Source organism: Platalea leucorodia (genome assembly GCF_965183815.1).
Source record: "Platalea leucorodia genome assembly, chromosome: 2".
Taxonomy (NCBI): Eukaryota; Metazoa; Chordata; class Aves; order Pelecaniformes; family Threskiornithidae; genus Platalea; species Platalea leucorodia.
In genome coordinates this window covers 99,477,832-99,495,802 of record NC_138824.1, presented here as the reverse complement: position 1 = coordinate 99,495,802, position 17,971 = coordinate 99,477,832, and the positions used below count along the sequence as shown (strand labels likewise).

Sequence of the window (17,971 nt, the reverse complement as noted above, 5' to 3'; positions counted from 1 at the left end):
TGGGTTCCCTGAGACAGATAAAGAGTAATGTCTTCCTGAGCTCGCCAGACCAGCATGGGGAGAGAGGGGGAGTGTATATGTGGCTCAGCCAAACATAAAGTGCAGAAACTGGACAACTCATAAACTGGAGAGCAAAGGGCTCGAGCTGGCTTCAACCCATGTATTCCTGGTGGTATTTCTTCCCAGTGTCCTGATGGTAAGCATACAGAGACTGGTAATGGGAATCGGTGTTTGTATTGACTCAACTGTGTGTTGCAATTGCTATGTTATGCTTGTGTTGTGATTTCAGTATATCACTGTATTGCTCTACTTAATCAAAATCCCCCGTAAGGGCTGTGGTGGGTTGATCTTGGTTGGCTGCCAGACCCTCACCCAGCTGCGCTCCCACTCCCCCTCCTCAGCGGGAGAGGAGGAGAAAATTAAGATGAAAAAGCCCAGGGGTTGAGATAAAGACAGGGAGATCACTTGCTAATTACAGTCAAAGGCAAAACAGGCTCAACTTGAGGAAAAATAATTTGATTTATTGCCTGTTAAAATAGAGTTGGATGGCGGGAAACAAAGTAGAAAACTAAAATCGCCTCCCCCGCCTCATGCCTGACTCCTCTACCTCCTCCTCCCCAGAGCGGCGCAGGGGGGTGGGGAATGGGGACTGTGGTCAGTCTATAACAGCGCCTCTCTGCCGCTCCTTCCTCCACTCCTCCCCTGCTGCAGCGTGGGGCCTCTCTGCCGTTCCTTCGGGGCACATCCACCTGCTCTGGCAGGGGTCCTCCACAGCTGCAGTGCGGATACCTGCTCCAGCGGGGTCCTCTCCAGGGGCTGCAGGGGAATCTCTGCTCCATGCCTGGAGCACCTCCTCCCCTCCTCCTTCTTACCTTGGTGCTGGCAGGGCTGTTTCTCACACTTTTTTTTTTTTTTTTTCCTTACTCCTCACAGCCATGCAGTATGTTTTGTCCTTTCTTACCCATGTTTTCCCTGAGGTGCCACCATCTTGCCTGAGGGGCTCAGCTGTGCCCTGTGGTGGGTTCACTGGAACCGACTGGAACTGGCTGTGTCCGGAGTGGGGCAGCCCCAGCCTCTCCTCACAGAGACCACCCCTGCAGCACTGGCCTCCACCCACCCGCCCAACCTTGCCATGTAAACCCAGTACAATGCCAAATAAATAAGTTTGATGTTAAACGTTAAACCCTCCTCACGTGGAATATCTAAAAGCACCTGGTCAGAGAGTGTTGGATGCTGAGAGGGGATTCCTCCTTCCCACTGCCGCAGCATAGCCAGGTGTAGTCTGAGACCCAGGAGGTGTCTGCGTGGCTGTTGTTTCCCTTGGCAGTTTTGACCTGTAGTGAGGCTGTGTGTGTGTCCCAAAGAGGTGCATACACACACACACACGCACGCACGCATGACAACACAGCTGGCCACCCAGACTGCCCCAGGTAGAGCAGCTCCCATGTATAGCACTACCTGAACTCATGTAAAATACAAGTATTCTGTGCCTCCGCCCTGGCTGGTCAGGGTTGAAGGTCACTAATGAGCATACGCGTGCCCTCACTCTCTAGATTGACAAGCACACCCACGTTCATGGGTCCCGTGAATATCAGCGCAAGCTCTCAGTCTGCCTCATACCTGTGCCTGGACTCTGGGCCCCTTACCCAGGCTGGCTTACTGGCTCACACCTTGAGTCTTTTATACTGAAGGCTCCTTAAACAGTTAACTTAATGAACCAGCTGCTCTTCCATTCCACGTACTCTTACAGTTTTTTACTTTTTTTTTTCTCTTGGATCGTAAAATGAATCGTGAAAGTATTACAGGCCATGCAGAAGTTATTCATATATAATCTGAACATGTTGTACCTGTTTCAAACTTCAGATTTTCAGATGCACTCGATCAGTTCTTGAAATCACAAACAATGGTTAATCGCAAGATTGTACCTGGGGTATTAACTTGGCCCACAACATCTCAGGTCATTGAAGAGACACGAACAGAGAATTTACAGGTATGTTTAAAAAAAAAAAAGGCATAAAAACCTGTTCCGTCAAATGGCCTTTCCAAAAAGGTTGTCATCCTCCTCCCTGCCTCCCCATTGTCAAGGCCAAAGGAGGATGGTGGGGGAAAGGGAGGGTTCAGCCTGGAGCAGTCAGTGCAACCGCTGCTGCTCATTGTCTGGAGTGTTGTCAGCCTGAAGGCCTGGCCTTTGTAGAGCAGAACTCGTGATGACAAATTTGAACACCTGGGAAGCATCCTGTTTACAGCACAAGGGCAGGGGCTCTGTGTCAGGCTCTATGATTGAGTATTTTTATGTAATAATATGGTTCTGATCTGCTCCAAGTGTTTCATAATGTGTTAACTTCTTAGTTGAGTGTTAACAAACTTTTAAGTAGATGTGAATACTATACACAACATAATGCTAGAGAGAGCCGGTTAAAAATTTGAATTAGCAAAAATGTGAACTTGAAAATCTCAGCAGTGGTGCTATATTTAAAACCAAATAGGAGAGTTTGACCATATAGTTCTTGGTTGATGCAGTTGGACTTGTATGGTAAAATTCCCCGTTTGACCTGAAAAATCTTAATTTGTGGTTCTGACACTACAAATTGCTTTCTCACACTGAACAGCTTTTTTTAAAAAAAAAATTACTATTATTATTGTTTTTAAACTATAATTGAGTTACTGTTATTTGTGAAGGGTTTCTGGATAAACCATGCCACGAGAGGCAAGACACATGAGCTCCTCTGCATGGAGGCAGTTTGACATGGTAGAACGTGCTAGGTTATTCAGTGTATGAACTTGGCTATACTATACTGACCTGTTTTGTTTCTGGTAGAAGCAGCAGTACTGTTGTTTCCTAAACAAAAACTGACCTAAAGATTTCTCATAGACCCCCCCACCTGACACCACAGCAATCCGACCACAGTAATTCATCAGTGGTGTGGGACTTCTGGAGAGCGTAATGCAAATATCTGAAAGGCTGTAACTGGTGGTCTGTTTGTTTCTACTAATGTTTTATTAATCTGGGCTCAGTGCAAACCCTTTGGGACTTGAACTGACTTTACAAAAAGCCACTGAAATGTCTTTACCTCAGATGCTATTCTGGGAGATCTCACTAGCTCCAGTGCAGGGCCAGGTCTGAGCTGTCCCTGGGAATGTACTTGATCCTGTAATGCAGATCCCAGGTGAGGCACTCCTGAAATGCTGGGATATGACAGAAATGAGCAGGCACTCCATTGTCGTCACATTATCTGAGTAATCTGGCTCATCATTTTGGCAATGGAAAACTTACTATATTCTCACGTGTTTGGAATTGGTCAGCATGTAAAACATTGGTCCAAGAAAAACCTGTATGCAGGGAAGTTCAAACGAGCTTTTGAATATCTTGCCATAAAAGGACAATCTTCCATAGCTTTCACTAGAGAAGAGTTGTTCTTTTGGTATTAGTCATCTGCTGTTCAACAAGAGATGTGTGTTTCACTGCAGAGTTCCCTAGAAGTTTGTAAGTAGATATTGAATCTTTTCCTGGTTTCTGTGCAATTTGTCTTACATCATTTTGTGTTTCTCAGTTGATTTTAAAGAATTGTATTGAGGAATGCAAGTTCCCTCCAGAACCAGATGCAATTTGTCGATATCAGCAATGCCATGGCCACTCTAAAATCCAAATATATTTTACAGATCCAGACTTTAAGGTAAATTTTTAGTTTAAAAGCATTTGGGAAATAAAACTTCATGTTTACATGTTTTCTGCCCCCTTTCATATTAAAGAGCTATCTGGAACACACCATCTTATCCCATCTACTGTTAAGTTGTGTGCTGTTTTCTGTTTTTTTTTTAAAGATGTTAAATTCATATTATTTCTCAATGTTAGGGTTTTATACGTATTACTTGCTGTCAGCAATGTAGAGTGGAGTTTCATATCAGCTGTTGGAAAAAGTTGAAAACGACAAACTACAGTGATAAAAATGATAAGGTAAGAGCTGTGTCAGACAATAAGCACTTTATTTTTTCTTTTTTTTAGTCAAGATTATAGCATTCCTTTAGTTTCTGAGAAGTGCAGTGCTACAGCCTGATGTTCCACCCACATGACAGTGGCAGGAGGAGACAAAGGAAAGAGGAGTCTCTTGCTAAATTTTCTGACATGCAAGTGTGGGTAAAGCTTGCTGTTGTCTACAGAAGAAAGGCCTGTCTGTGTGAAGGCTTAGTACACTTAGCCTGTTTATCTTGCATCATTTATGTCCTCCCACATGGAAGTTTTATTCCTTCTACAGTCTTGCTGTTGAAGCAACAGTTCAACACTAGTATGCCTAAAGGAATTTTACAAAATACGTTATCATATATTTAAAGTTGACTCTTGAATGTGAAGGTGGAGGAGGAGGGGCTCTGCTATAGCTTTGGGAATAACAGGTGTTATGATGTGAACAGGTAACAGATCTAGGATCCTTTTGATTTGCAGACCTTGCCAAGTCAGCTGTCACTTGCTTTCCTCATCCAGTAAGAGTTTAGGAATGTGGTAGCTTTAATTACCTTGGCCACCTTAAGTTAAGAAACTGTAATCTATATAAGAACATAGATTTTGTATGGATTTAAATGTCTGTTGTGTGTATCATCTTCTCCTACAGGATTTTCTTCAAGAATTGTGTTTCACTCCTGATTGTACAGGCCTTATTTCAAAAATAGTTATTTTCAGGTCTTCTGGACTGGTAAAATGTGAAGTAAGTAAATGTTCATACAAAATATGAAAATAAGCTTTAAAATATTTACTCTGGTACAGGAGATAAAGTGAAGATGAGAATGTAACTGCAAACACATAAGTAATATGCTATCTTAACTACAGAATCTGAGCATTATTTAGGAATATTAATTACCTGTTCTTCTTGCCGCCTTTTCTGATGGAGCAGGCATTACCTTATGGTATTGGTTAGAATTGCCATGGGTGGGAACTGGAGCTTCGTTTTATATTTAACTTGTGCAACATGAAAAGATCTGTTAGTTTAACTCAGAGCTAATCTTGCTAAATGAAATAATTGTACTGGAAGAGTGCTCTTACCCTCCACAGAGTCGTAGGAAGATGGATACTTCTTCCCAGAGCCGTATTGGTCTGTGAGAAGAAAAAAAACAAACCAAACCAACCAACCAAACAAACAAAAAATGTAAAGTTTACTTCCTGCCTGCTAGTAAAGCAAAACAGCATCCAGTTCTTCCTGACTTTGTGTTACCTTTCAACCTGTTTTTTCTACTGATAAAGAAGTAGTGCTATATACCAAGCTGTAGCAGTAGAAGATAATTTTAGGTAGACCTTCACATGAGGCTTATGTAGGCTGCATTATCTCTTTTGTAGTATTACTTTTACTGCTTTCCAAAGCATCAAATGTTCCTGGGTTTTGAGTACAGCAATGTTGCATTGTAACCCAAATTTAATTAATATGATGTCACTTATTTTGGTAGTTTGAACAAAAAATCACAAAAACCAAGGAACCGCCAAGACCCAGTATTAAACAGAAATGTTCAAGGTAAGCTCTCTGCTCTTTAAAAGTAAGTTGAATCAGTTCGAGAACAAAACAGTTTTCTCTAGGATTGGTTTTCATGCCTTTTTAAGAATTGCTAAAATACCACAAATACTTTGGAAAGCTATTCTTGCCCTTTGCCTCTGACAAACTAAAAACTCTGATAAAATATGTTATGATCCCATTATAAAAGTGTTTAAATTAACTTGTAAAATAAGATACAGAGCTGCAGATTTATAATGAGCACAGGAGGGCATTAACTGGTATTGCTGGATAAATTATTGGTAGCTCTCTAGTGGTCGTACAGTTCTTTAAAAACAACATTTTCAGTTTGGCCACAGGAAACTGTTTTCAGATATACAGGATATGAGTTGATGCAAATCTGATTTCCCACACCTCTGTATTGAGGGATAAATTGTCCATTGTGCCATTGACTTCCTGGCAATTTGAACCAATAGTTTTTTAATATAAATTGCTGCAGTCATCTTTACGTCTTTATACCTAAAACCTAATTTTATAGTGAAATCTATGGGCAGGGATGTAACGTGGGAAACTGTGATTTGGCGGCTGTGTGCAGGACTTGAGGACTCTTTCTTTACTTTTGCTCTCCGTACATGTCTTTCATTTGTGCTAAGATACTTAACAGCTGGAATACTAAAAGAATGGGTGTCTGTTGGTCTTCTTAATGGATTGAGTGTCTTAATTACCCTGGACTTCCGTTGCATGTGTATCTAGATTAGAATGCCACCTCTATTTTCAGTCTGAGATCGCAAGTGTCATTCTATTCCTCCCAGTTGCTAGAGGGAAGAAACTCAGCAAGATTTTTAGCTGGATGGGAGAGGTATCATTGTGTGGCATAAGTTCAACACCACTGTTCCACAGCATTTGCTATCTAACGGACTTTGTATGAATGTTTAGAAAGTGTAAATAAAAACTGTATATAACGATGCTACTTCTGTTGTTGATGCATGTACCTTTTGAGATAACCGAGTTAACCTTACTTGACAAAAAAGTGTAATAAGTAATGAGGAATCATGCTGAGAGGATGAACAAAATTGGTTTTTAAAAGTTAAAGGAATCAAATGTTAATATTTGGTTCAAAATGCTGAGTTATAAATTAAGAAAAAAACCGTTAGTATTTAAGTTAATCCTAATTCAGATGTCATTAATGGGAGTAAAAAGTATTGCTTCTTGAGGATATTCTTACACTTACATACTTGATCTTTGTGAAACTTTTATGAAGTTTTGTGGTCTCTTCTAAATTAAAACTAGCTTTATTATATTTGTACTTTTCAGCATAATATTTTATAGTAGAATGGAGCTTATAGCTATTGTAAGACATGAAAAATAACTGCGATATGCCTAACTCCTTTGGCAACCGATCTCAGCTAATGTTAGGCTCACTGCTTAATTGCTTTTTTCAGTCTTAGGAAGTTAAAAATGAAACAAGAAAAAAAATTAAGAAGAAAACGTGCACGAGAAGAGGCACAGAATTCTGCTAAAAAGAAAATAGAAGAAAACCAGATGGGAAATGAACCATCTCAACACAGTCATCACAGTGGTATGGGGAAGTCTAGATAATTGTTTTAAGTTATCAGGAGGTAACCTAATTAGCATTCTGAATGTCCTAAGTCAAATTATAGCAGAATACTAATATTGAACATAATCCCCCCCTTAAGCACTTGCATTTTTACTTAAGATTACTTTTATTTCAGTTCTGTTTTTAATTTTTAAATAACTGTAAGATGTTAGTGTATGGTTAAGTTCCTTGTAGAAAACTTTTATTCTTGCTTCATTGTTATGAAGAAGCAGCATGAAGAGGGCACAGGCTCAAAGTCCAAGTTAATCTATTTAAAAGTGGTTTCAGAAAAAGCTTTATGCCCAACAAGTTGGGACACTGCTACAGAAAAAAATAAAAACTGCATCTCAGATAAAGAACGAACGATATCCTGACTGCAGAAACTGCAGTGACTTGAAAAGTGTATTTCAGAGGATCGGGGAAAATAAAATACTTCAACCTGTAAGTATATAGTCAGTTAATGCTTCAGCTTTTGTGTTCCAGTTACGTTAGTCTGCAGTGTTCTGTATTTCAGAGGTGTGAACTTCCACTGCCTTTTGTATTAGAGCAAGCTACAGTGCAAAGAAAAATGGGTGATTTTTTTTTTTTTTTAAATTTTTGTCTATATTATTAACTTTAAAACAGTCCTCATGTTAATTTCCTTGTAGAATTTCGTATTAAATACTTTTCATCCCATATATGCCATACTTGGAGTTCTCCAGAACCCTGTTGCCTGTTCAATGGCATATCCTGGCACTTTCTCTTTAAAAAGCTCTTGGGTGCTAATCTTTTTAAGTTTTTTTTTTGTAACCATTTTGTTTGAGAGCAGTCCTTTCCATTAGCACCACAGATTACTATTTTTGCTTCCATGTGGTTTTCTAAAAATCACGTTCAATTGACTTTGTGGTTTGTTTTTATTTTAATTCTAGGTTATCTCCTTTCCTATGGCTTATCTTTAGTTCTGGTCCTTGCATCCACTGCAGGTCACTCAGTTACACGTATGTGACTTGACTGTCCTAAATGCCCTTAAAACTTCTAAGAACTAAAAATGCCTTTGATGTGACAGAAACGCTCACACCGAAGTACTGTGGGTAAAGTTGGGACACTGATGCAGGAATATGTCAACACCAAGCAATGCAGTTCTGCAAAAATCTGTGCGTTGGTGTTGGCCAACTTTTTAATTTCTCCTGAGTTAATTCCATAAAATAATTGAAGTCTTGCATGTCTTTGGAGACAAGCTGTCTGTTACCCTGCTTTTTCACTTTGGGAAATTTTGTGAAGAAGTCTTTCACAAAAACATCTAATTTAATCTCCCAAGCTATATGAGGGGCTGAGAGGCCAATTTTAGGGGAGGGCTAGATCACAGAGGGGCTTTTTCTTTTGTTTTTAGCAGCAATAGCTACCTTTAAATAAGAACAAATCTGATTGTAAATTGGAGAGGAGTGCCTTTTTCTTTTGTTTTTAGCAGCCATAGCTGCCTTTAAATAAGAACAAATCTGATTGTAAATTGGAGAGGAGCGCAAGCGAGAGGAACAATTGTTTGTATGCACATTTGTAAGATACAGGGGTTTTTAATGCAGACTCCTGCAGGATAAACTCAGACATGGTGTAAACTTGTAGAGTTCATTGAATCTGTTGGTATGCTTGGAACTGTTCGTGTTACAATGCGTAATTATTCCACATGTAATATGTAGTGCTTTGTTTTTAAAAAATAATTTTCAGATCTACATCTTTTGACTATAGTTACTGTCAGTTAAGCTCTGAAAGTGGCATTCTATAATTGTGTGGTCTGGAAGAATAATGAAAGGTGAAGGCTGATATGAGCCAGTGATCTTTTTCACTCTTGTTCTACAAAGAATCAGTGGCAGTGTCAGGGCAAAGGTTTGCTACTAGGTGTATGCTCGAGTGTTCAGAAGCGTGCCTTTGCTCTGGGAACTGGTGCTTGGGAGAGTTCTGTCCCTGTGTCAGGGCTGGCATGCAGCCCACACAGGTAAACCTGTACAGACAATTGCTTGAAGCTACTATTACTGGCAGGTAAATTTTTTTACTTTCTGAAATATAGTTAAGGTGCTAAGGATTGTTTCTTTGCGTAAACCAAATTTAAAACAACGTTGTGTCAAATTAATAATGCTAAGGCTAGTTTATATGGAAAGTTACATATTCTGTAATTTTCGGTGTTGTGATAAAGCAAATAATTAGAAACACCACTTAGTCCAAATTATCTGTACTTTAAAGTTGATGTTTTTAATTGTGTTAAACAGACATGAAATCTTGTTGTGTTTGTTTGTTTGTTTTTTAAATCCTGTTATAGGTTATGTTCAGGATTTATATGCTGGTGATCGAGTCCTACAGCATATCAGTCGAAATGCTGAGCAAATAAAAACAGCTGTTCGCGATGCTTCCAAACTATTAAAGGAATTACTTTCATGGTTTGTAATCAGTGAGGAGGATTACACATCATATTCCAAAACTTGCAGCATGTCACATGAAGTGATGGAGCAGCTCATCAGTTACTTAATTCAGGAAAAAAACAGAGTAAAAACAAGAGGTTTTATCCATGTGCTGAGTGAGCTGGAAGAAGTGGATCCCAAATTACACAAGTGGCTGAAACATCTTAACAACTTGGGTAGGCTATATGTTTATGTAATAGCAGAAGACCTTACCCTGTTATAATTGTTCAGTTTACAGATTAAAAGATAACCTCCCTATTTTCCAGTCTTGCTTTCTTAACTTCAAATGGTAAAGTAAAGCTTTCCTCTTTTTCATTTACTTGATCTTTAAACCAGGATTTCTAGAGAAGAAAGTATGACCATTGGTAACACAGGACAACCTCTCTTGTCTCTGCAAGTAAAGCATTCTAATGTGGGCAGGGCTTTGTCTGTGTAGTAAAGAGAAAACTGAACAGATTTATTTTTTTAATGTTTTTAAATTCTAGAATAGGCTTAAATGATAATATTTGTATAAATAATAAGATGCCAAAGCCTTGGAAAAGATTTGTGGTCTTAATTCTATTCTGTTGCATCCATGTCCTTCAAGGAATTTATATAGATTTGTTATACAAATAATAATTTGGTGTTTACCTAGAGTAAAATTTATATAAACTCTGTTTATCATTTTTGTTTGCATTTTCAAAATCTGTTTCAGCTGCTATATATTTAATTTCTAGAACAAACTGTTCCTCTTTGAAGAGGAATATCACACTGTAAGCTCTAAAACTCTGAAGCTGGGCTGAAATGTTTTTTTTTTCATCTCTTTTAGGTCTGACAGCTACAAAGAACTTTCTCCTTCAGTATGGACAATTTTTAAAAGAGCTTGACCTCTCTATTTTAACCACACTCTGGAATGAGAAGTATGGTAGTAAATTTGACTATGTGACAACTAGTTCTGAAGACAAAGAAATTTGTGATTATTTCTTAAAACCACCCTTAGAGAAAACCCGTTGTTTTATATGGCTGTTAGAAGACAACAGAGAAAATTTTCCATTTCTTCATCAAGCTTTAGATGAATTCTTTGATAAAATGGGTAAGTATGCAAAGGTCATCATTCTTACAAGCATTGAATTTTGTCTGTTTTTACACCATATTTTATGGGCTCTGTAAAAGGCCGAAACGTCAGCAAACAGTTAACCGCCTCATTATATGGGATCTTCTGTGTTCAGTGCTTAAAAGGCAATATGGCCTCAAAAGGCAAGCCACCCTTTTTTTTAGGTTACATTCTGCTGTTTTGTTTCATGTGCCACAACCAGCACGTGAGTTTACCTTTATGCATATATGTTGTCCCACCAAAATAAGCATTTATGTTTCAGTTTAAACATAAAGATTCTGCAACTACAGTTTTTGAGATGTGGTGTTTGTAAATGATTATAATAGTTATTACTATAATTTCGTACCTCACAATTATAAGTTACATAAAATATTACTATTTCTGTTTCCGAATGTGACTTTGTTATCCTTTCAATAGATGACCCTACCATTGTATTAAAGAAGCAGGGACATGAAAATATATCGGTAAGTGAACTTAACGTCTATTTGGTATAAGCTCAGAAACAAGTATGAGTGTGGTGTTTTAAAAACGTGCAAAAGTGAATAGAGACATGCATCTCTTGGTTTATTTTAAATCATCTTCCTTCAGACCTGATTAGAGATTTACTCTTTTGTTTTATCTTCTCCCCCCACCCCCCTTTTCTTAAAGCATTTGAAGACTGCATATCATTTTCCCTAAACTTCTGTCAGTAAAATAGTTGTTGAGGGTTTTCTCTTTAGTTAAAACACAAACCAACAAGATACCTTTTAGATTATGAGCATTTCAAGGATATGCAGATCAGGAAGTTGTAGTGAAAGCGGATGAGGATACACTGATGTGCCGTATCACTCCCTTTGGATAGGGAAAATAAGGCAAATAAGGTGCATGGGAATAGCATTTATGTACTACTTGATTAACAGCAGTTTGGTGTTAACTTTAAAAGAAGTCTTACTAAAAGTATCATTGGGGAATTTAAAAAGGAAAAAAAAAAAGCATCCGATGTACAAACAGAGAGGCTTTTACTAACTGTCGTATCTGCATATTTACCATGACAACTGAACTTGAAGTGTGATTCTCACTTGAGTGTGCTTAACTTGAATCTGCATAATTTTGGTCACTGATTGTACTGTATATTTTACAGTCCAAAGCAACAAATGGGAAGGTAGTGTAACCCAGCTTTACCTTCAGATGTCGTTAAATTGTAAGGCTAGGAATTTGACGTTTGTTCCGCTAATTAGCAAAGTAAATTTGAAGTCAGAGATATTTTGCATTTGTTCATTACAATTTATAGATGCTTTTCAGATTCAACCCATAGGTCTTAAACTATACATCATTCTGAATAACTTTTTGATTAGTATCTTAATTAAAATCCATTCTAATTGGCAGAAGTATATTATGTGTTTCAGTTAATTATGTGTGTGAGACACTCTCATTTAAGATTATTCTAGCCTGCAGATAAATTTATCTGTACAAAACCAAGATTTACTTTTGATACAGAATAAATCTTTAGAATTAATTAATATACATCTTAATAAGATGTGAAATCCTTTGCTTTTTCATTTCATGAATCCAAGAATGAAATGAGTGAAATGGAATGAATGAAATGAAAGCCATTACAATAAAACTACTTCTATTTCAGTGTTACTTATATCCTAAAATAAACTGTTAGTAAGTAACTGTTAGTAGAGTTATGTTAATCTATAATCACAGTCCTATTAAAAAGTGAAGATGTGTTTTAGTTCCTTCATCATTGCATATCTTAGAAAATTGAAGTGACCAGAACATTTGACAATTCTGTTTGCTTCTTGTTCCCCAAACAAAACTGTGTTGCGTGGTATGTCACAGCTGCTTAAATATGTAATTTCAGCTATAAGTAATGAGTAAGCATCTGAAATACCAAAATGATAGAATATACTGTTTTTAAAAATAAATGTTCTATGCGTTTAAAGAGGAAAATGATGAAAAAGAACAAAATGGATAATATCTTGAAAAGCTCTGTTTCTTTTTGTGTTTTCCAGCTGGGGATGGAGTGGAGGGGGGGAAGATTGCATACTTAACCTTGTAAATCTTGCTGGTCAAACCAGAATGAGAATTTTAATATGAAACTTTTTAAAATCTACCTACTGGTTTTGGAAATGCATCATAATTTTATTCTAATGAAAAAAACAGTGACTTTATTTTTCTGTTTCAGACTAATGGTATCAAAGTTAAAAACAAAAACAGGAAGAAGAACTCAAAAGACTCGAGGGTCAGTAACTTTTTAGCTGCATGCTACAAATACGTTTTTTAGAATTGCTGGAATTCAGATGTATAGAGGCTGTTTTCCTCAATACCTTGTGGAGACTCATTCTTGAAGTAGTTCTTCCTGAAGTAAAATAATGCTGTTAAGACTTAATTAATACTGTTTTGTTTTGTTAAAATATGAATTTCTCAGTATAAAGTGTATTTCTAAACTTGAAAAAAAAGGTTATTTATGAATAACTTTGGCTCTGACTGGATAGCAATACGTTCAGTCTATCCACTGGCTTCATTCTGAATGACTGTTTTGATCTTAATTTCCCATACAGGAAAATGAAAAAACCACCTGTGAATACAGTACACTGACTGCACTATGTAATTAATACTTTATGCTCCGTTTCCATTTGCACACAAATAGCAAAGTTGGAGAAGGACACTTTACCCGTCATTTTGAGAAAGAAAAATGTGGCCTTACACATCATGAAATAGATCTGAAATTATATCTTTAACTGTCTTTTTTGAAAATTTTTACGGGCATGTCAGTGACTGAAGATGCAAGTGTTCCATTTATTGGTCAGAAAAATGTTATTAGTTGTTCAGTATTTTATAAATTTTACTAGGAATAATATCCTACCTGAAACTTATACTGTCTTTTGTCCTGCTTTTCTAGGATTTTGCTTTATTGAAAGCTTCAGATACAATCTTCTTTGTTTCCTCCATGCCCCCACCTTTTTATAATTCCACTAGAATTTCAAGACTAAACTTAAGATTTTTCCTACTCTCATCAGCCACGTTTTTGTGACTTGGATGCGTTTATACAAGTCTGTGTGTTTCTAAAGTTACTAGATAATAAAAATTAAAAGACAACTAAAACATTTGTAATGCTGAACATACGAATAACACCTGTCATATTAAAACCATGTGGAACTAGGAAAGCTTTAAGGCTCTCAAATGTAAAGGAAGAGATTCCTAGAAAAGCAGTGGAAGGAAGTTAGGCAAAAGTCATAATGAAGTGAAGCTGTAGTGTTGTTTGGTTTTTTTAATCCAAACTCAGTGAAAAATCATGCACATCTAGGATTTTGATGAAATTGGTAAAAAAAGAGGGAGATTGCCTGAATATCCCACTTTCTTTTTCCAAAAGAAGTTCTGAAGAAGAAATTAATAATTTTAAATTAAGAACTTTCTTTATATGGCTTAGTACTGATAACTGTAGTTAAAAGTTTTGCAGTTCATCATATGGCATCTGAACATGATAAAGTTACAGAACAATGTTCAATGTAAATAAGTTACTCATAGTCTTTACAGTGGATCATTTTGCTGATACTTTTGTGAGATAAAACAATAATAATCTGTTTTTAATTAGTCTATTTTAGTATTATCCAGTGGAGTTAGTACAGCACCACGAGAAGAAGATAAGATATTTATAGAAGAAAATACTTTGTAAGTACCATCATGCATCTTTGCTTTTATTGCCCATACTCCAAAGTGCTTTGCAGGTACCGGAGAAGACAGAGTCTTAGAAACACCAAGTCTGGGTTAACATCTGAGTGTTTCTGATATGAGCTTGTGTAGAGCCATTACTTCTCTGCTTCCAGGACAGGTGTAAGGGGTATTAGAATTTTAAAGATCTCAACAATGTAGGAAGTAACCAAATGGTTGCCAGGCTGCAGCCCAATATATCTTCTAGGCCAAAAGCTGTGCTTTCAAGTAAGATCTTACTTGCTTCGTGTTCCATTTTAGTGTAGCAAGAAATTAGTTGATAAATTTGTACATACTCCATCAGTCACAAGTGAACTTTGCCATCCATGCCATATCAAGCAGGTTGTGATGTTGAATTGAGATAATCTGTAGTGCATTGCTCAGAATTCGTATGTTAATCAGGAGTCAAACTCTTGTATTCTGAGCCTGGTTTTGCTTTTGCTTATAGATGTGAAAGCTGCTAGGCAAGAGCTAGGTCTTATTATTACTAGCTAGTGGCAGGTCAGTTAATAAGTTTAACTGTTAAAGTATTTGGGATAGTGTTGGATAGTGTTTATTCTGCTTGTTAGAAAAAGGTTTGCTATTGGGGTATATTTTTAGCACTATGTAGTTACCATACAGTATAGTGTTTTCAGTATATGTGAAAAATACAATTATTTTCAGAGACAAGAGTTATTGTTCATATGCACTATTTATTTCTTTCCTCTCTCTCTCTCTCTCTCTCTCTCTCTCTCTCTCTCTCTCTCCCTACAGAGATTTTACAAATTCTTATGAACCATTTGTAATCCCAGAATATCTTCGGGGGCAACTAGAGGAATTTGAAGCGCTCTGTGACATTTCAAATAGTAACAGTTATCAAAGACTTTTGGATAATAACACAGATCAAACCTGTGAGAGCTTATATGAGTATGTATACATTTCTATGCTTAGCAGTTTAAAGGGTTTCATATTACTTCATAATTTTTATAACATATTGTATTAAGTCCAGAATTTGAGTCCTGGTGGTCTGGTATATACAGGTATATACATATGCTTTGCAGTAGTTGCATGTTTTTAGTAAGATGTGGACAAGCAAGAGTATTACAGAAAATTTTTATGCTTAGCTAGAACACCATCTTCCAAATTATTGTTCTTCAGTAGTTCTAGAGGTTCTTTGCTTTTAAGTATTATTATGAAAATATATTGTGTGAAATACGATTTTAGAATTCCATGAAAAAACTTTGATTAATAATGACAGCTTTTTTTTTTTTTTAAGATATTTCTCTCAAATCTTGGAAGAACATGGCCCTATGGAAATTAATAATAAATTACTAGTTGGAGAATATGAACATTTCCCTGAAGAAGCTCGGAAGATTGTAGAAGATGAAGGTGGTCTGAAATCTTTTCTTCTGAAATCCTTTCGTTTCATTATGGTGGATAATCTTATTGGCTTAAGAAAGCATACAGTTCTTATTAAAGAAAATACAAACAGAAATGAGACTGGAGATAATGAAGAAGAAAACGGTATAGTCTGGGATGTGCAAGAAAATTCTTCCCAGAACAAGATACAGTTAAATCCAGCTGCTAAGGAATTCAAACCACTGTCTTATCCTAAGCAACCCCATATATCAACATCTACTGACTTAACAGTAGCAAGTTATGAGACTCCACAGTATTTGCCCTGGTCTTTTCCTACTTCATGTAAATCGGTTCATTCTTTCAATAGTCAGAATATTGATACCATAGAAAATGAGTCGTCATTTTCAGACATTTTACTAAAGTGCTTTGATTCTAAAAATCCTGGTATATTTTTGCCCCAGACTTCCTGGGGTTATCCATATGGAAGAATATTGCCAGTGCCTTCTCAAATGCCTCTCATTTCAAACGTTGCCGAGCAACCTATTTTTGCTGATCATGTAGCTCATCAGGATAGTGACGAATCAGCAATTTCGGACAGAAGATACGTCTTCAGCAGTTTTATACCAGCTGAAATACAAACGTATGAAGACCCTCAGTGCCAACTTCAGAACTCAGATAAGACATTTTATGAAGACAATTTTGCTGTTGCAAATAGTACAAGTGAAGCTGAATGTGATATACAGGTTATTAATATGGAAAAAGAAAGCAGAGGTATACCTCTAATGAAAAACAATCCTCATACAAAGATGATAGCTGTTCAGGTAAGAAATTAAAATGGAACAGTTATTTGAGAGCTTTTAGGTGATGAATGACAGTGGTGAGCACTGGAAAGTGCAACTCCTTTTTGAATGATTTCTTTATGACTTCCCAAAGGGTCAAATGTTGTATAGAGTTTCAAGAGCAAATATTCAAGTAATACTTCCAGCCACCCAAATGTAAGGGATCTTAGAAGTAGTATTTAGCATTCTTTAGTACTTATCTCCCAAAAGAAGGCCATGGGTTGCAAGATACTGAGGTGTTTATCAGACTGGGAACTTCCTTAGAACTTGCAGTTTAAATTGCTGACACGTTCTACAACTGCTCGTTTTTCATTTGTAGCTCTTTAAAGAGATGGTCACTGAATTTTGTTCTGCCTGAAATTTTCGCAGATCTTTTGACCCAGGATCAAAGGAGGGAACTGGTGCACATCAGTTTAAACTTTGCTTTAGAGGTTAAGGAAAGTCTTTCTGTGTCATTATTTTTCTTTTTGTAATTAGTTCAGTGATTTGTTTTAACTTTCACAGTATTTGAGGATTTAGATAGTTTGTACATTCTAACAGTTGCTGGCTGATGCTTCCCTCATGGTCTTACAGTGGCAGCCCAGCTGTAGGGTAAGTTCAGGGGACAAACTGCCTCACATTTCCTTTTCCCTCCTGAAGTAAAAAAAAACCCGAAGGTTTGGTTCTACAGGCACAGAAAGCATTGCTGACCGCTCAGAAAGGGGCAGGGCATGCAGCCGAAGCATTCACTCTTTAATGGTACCCCAGAGCTAGATCAGCATACACCACTCGTGAAAACACACTTCAAGTAACAGAGGGAGACAATGGTCACAATCCAGATTTGTTACAGAAAACACTTTGGATTGAGATGCCAGGTTTTCAGAGTTGTGGATATGGCAGTTTCACACATCCATTTATAAGAGATAATCCAACATGCTACAGGGACTGCTGGGGAGGAGTTCCTCATCTTCATTTGTTTCTTGTCATTAAGGGAGAAATAGCCATTTATATCTGTATGATAAATAGGTGTCTTGTTATTATTGCTTTCTAATTTAGGAAAATGTTAACATGTTTTTTTCAAACTTGTTTTGTGTGCAAAACTTTTTTTCACTTTAAATCTTTTCTGAGCAGTTGCTGAAAGTTAGTTTCCCATTGGTCTTGGCAGATGAATTTCATCAATTGGCTGACTGGGCTTCTAAAATGGGATTTCTGTTTGGTTCTTGAACACACGCAACAAAGAGATAAGAGAAGAGGCAACAGTTCTCAATTTAGTGAATTCTGGTTAGCAGAGATCAAAAGAGTGCTAGGCAACAGATATGTTTCTGTTTGCAACAGTGTGGTAGAGCAAGGCATTTAATATTATCTGACCATGATTTTTAATAGCCTATTAGAATGGCAACATCATCAACTGGATCTTTAATATGTTGCATGATTAGATTTCAGTTCTTTCAGTAAGTCCTTGATGGGATGGAGTCGGAGGAAAACAAGCAGGGACTCTGAAGGTCATTAAGTCTAGTCCCTTCTAAGTA

At 37.1% G+C, this 17,971-nt stretch overlaps 1 protein-coding gene across 5 annotated transcripts in view; it reads left to right on the top strand.

Annotated features, from left to right (window-relative positions):
• The window catches only part of TTC3 (tetratricopeptide repeat domain 3), a 64,464-nt gene that overhangs the window by 33,327 nt on the left and 13,166 nt on the right, over positions 1 to 17,971 (top strand). For all 5 annotated transcript variants that reach the window (XM_082304404.1, XM_082304406.1, XM_082304405.1 and 2 more), the window contains 13 exons: positions 1,864 to 1,990; positions 3,552 to 3,674; positions 3,854 to 3,955; positions 4,605 to 4,697; positions 5,431 to 5,495; positions 6,914 to 7,050; positions 9,359 to 9,673; positions 10,306 to 10,569; positions 11,008 to 11,054; positions 12,761 to 12,817; positions 14,171 to 14,247; positions 15,040 to 15,192; positions 15,542 to 16,445. In XM_082304404.1, coding sequence (XP_082160530.1) covers positions 1,864 to 1,990; positions 3,552 to 3,674; positions 3,854 to 3,955; positions 4,605 to 4,697; positions 5,431 to 5,495; positions 6,914 to 7,050; positions 9,359 to 9,673; positions 10,306 to 10,569; positions 11,008 to 11,054; positions 12,761 to 12,817; positions 14,171 to 14,247; positions 15,040 to 15,192; positions 15,542 to 16,445 — 2,464 coding nt within the window. The remainder of the gene's footprint in view (positions 1 to 1,863; positions 1,991 to 3,551; positions 3,675 to 3,853; positions 3,956 to 4,604; positions 4,698 to 5,430; positions 5,496 to 6,913; positions 7,051 to 9,358; positions 9,674 to 10,305; positions 10,570 to 11,007; positions 11,055 to 12,760; positions 12,818 to 14,170; positions 14,248 to 15,039; positions 15,193 to 15,541; positions 16,446 to 17,971) is intronic.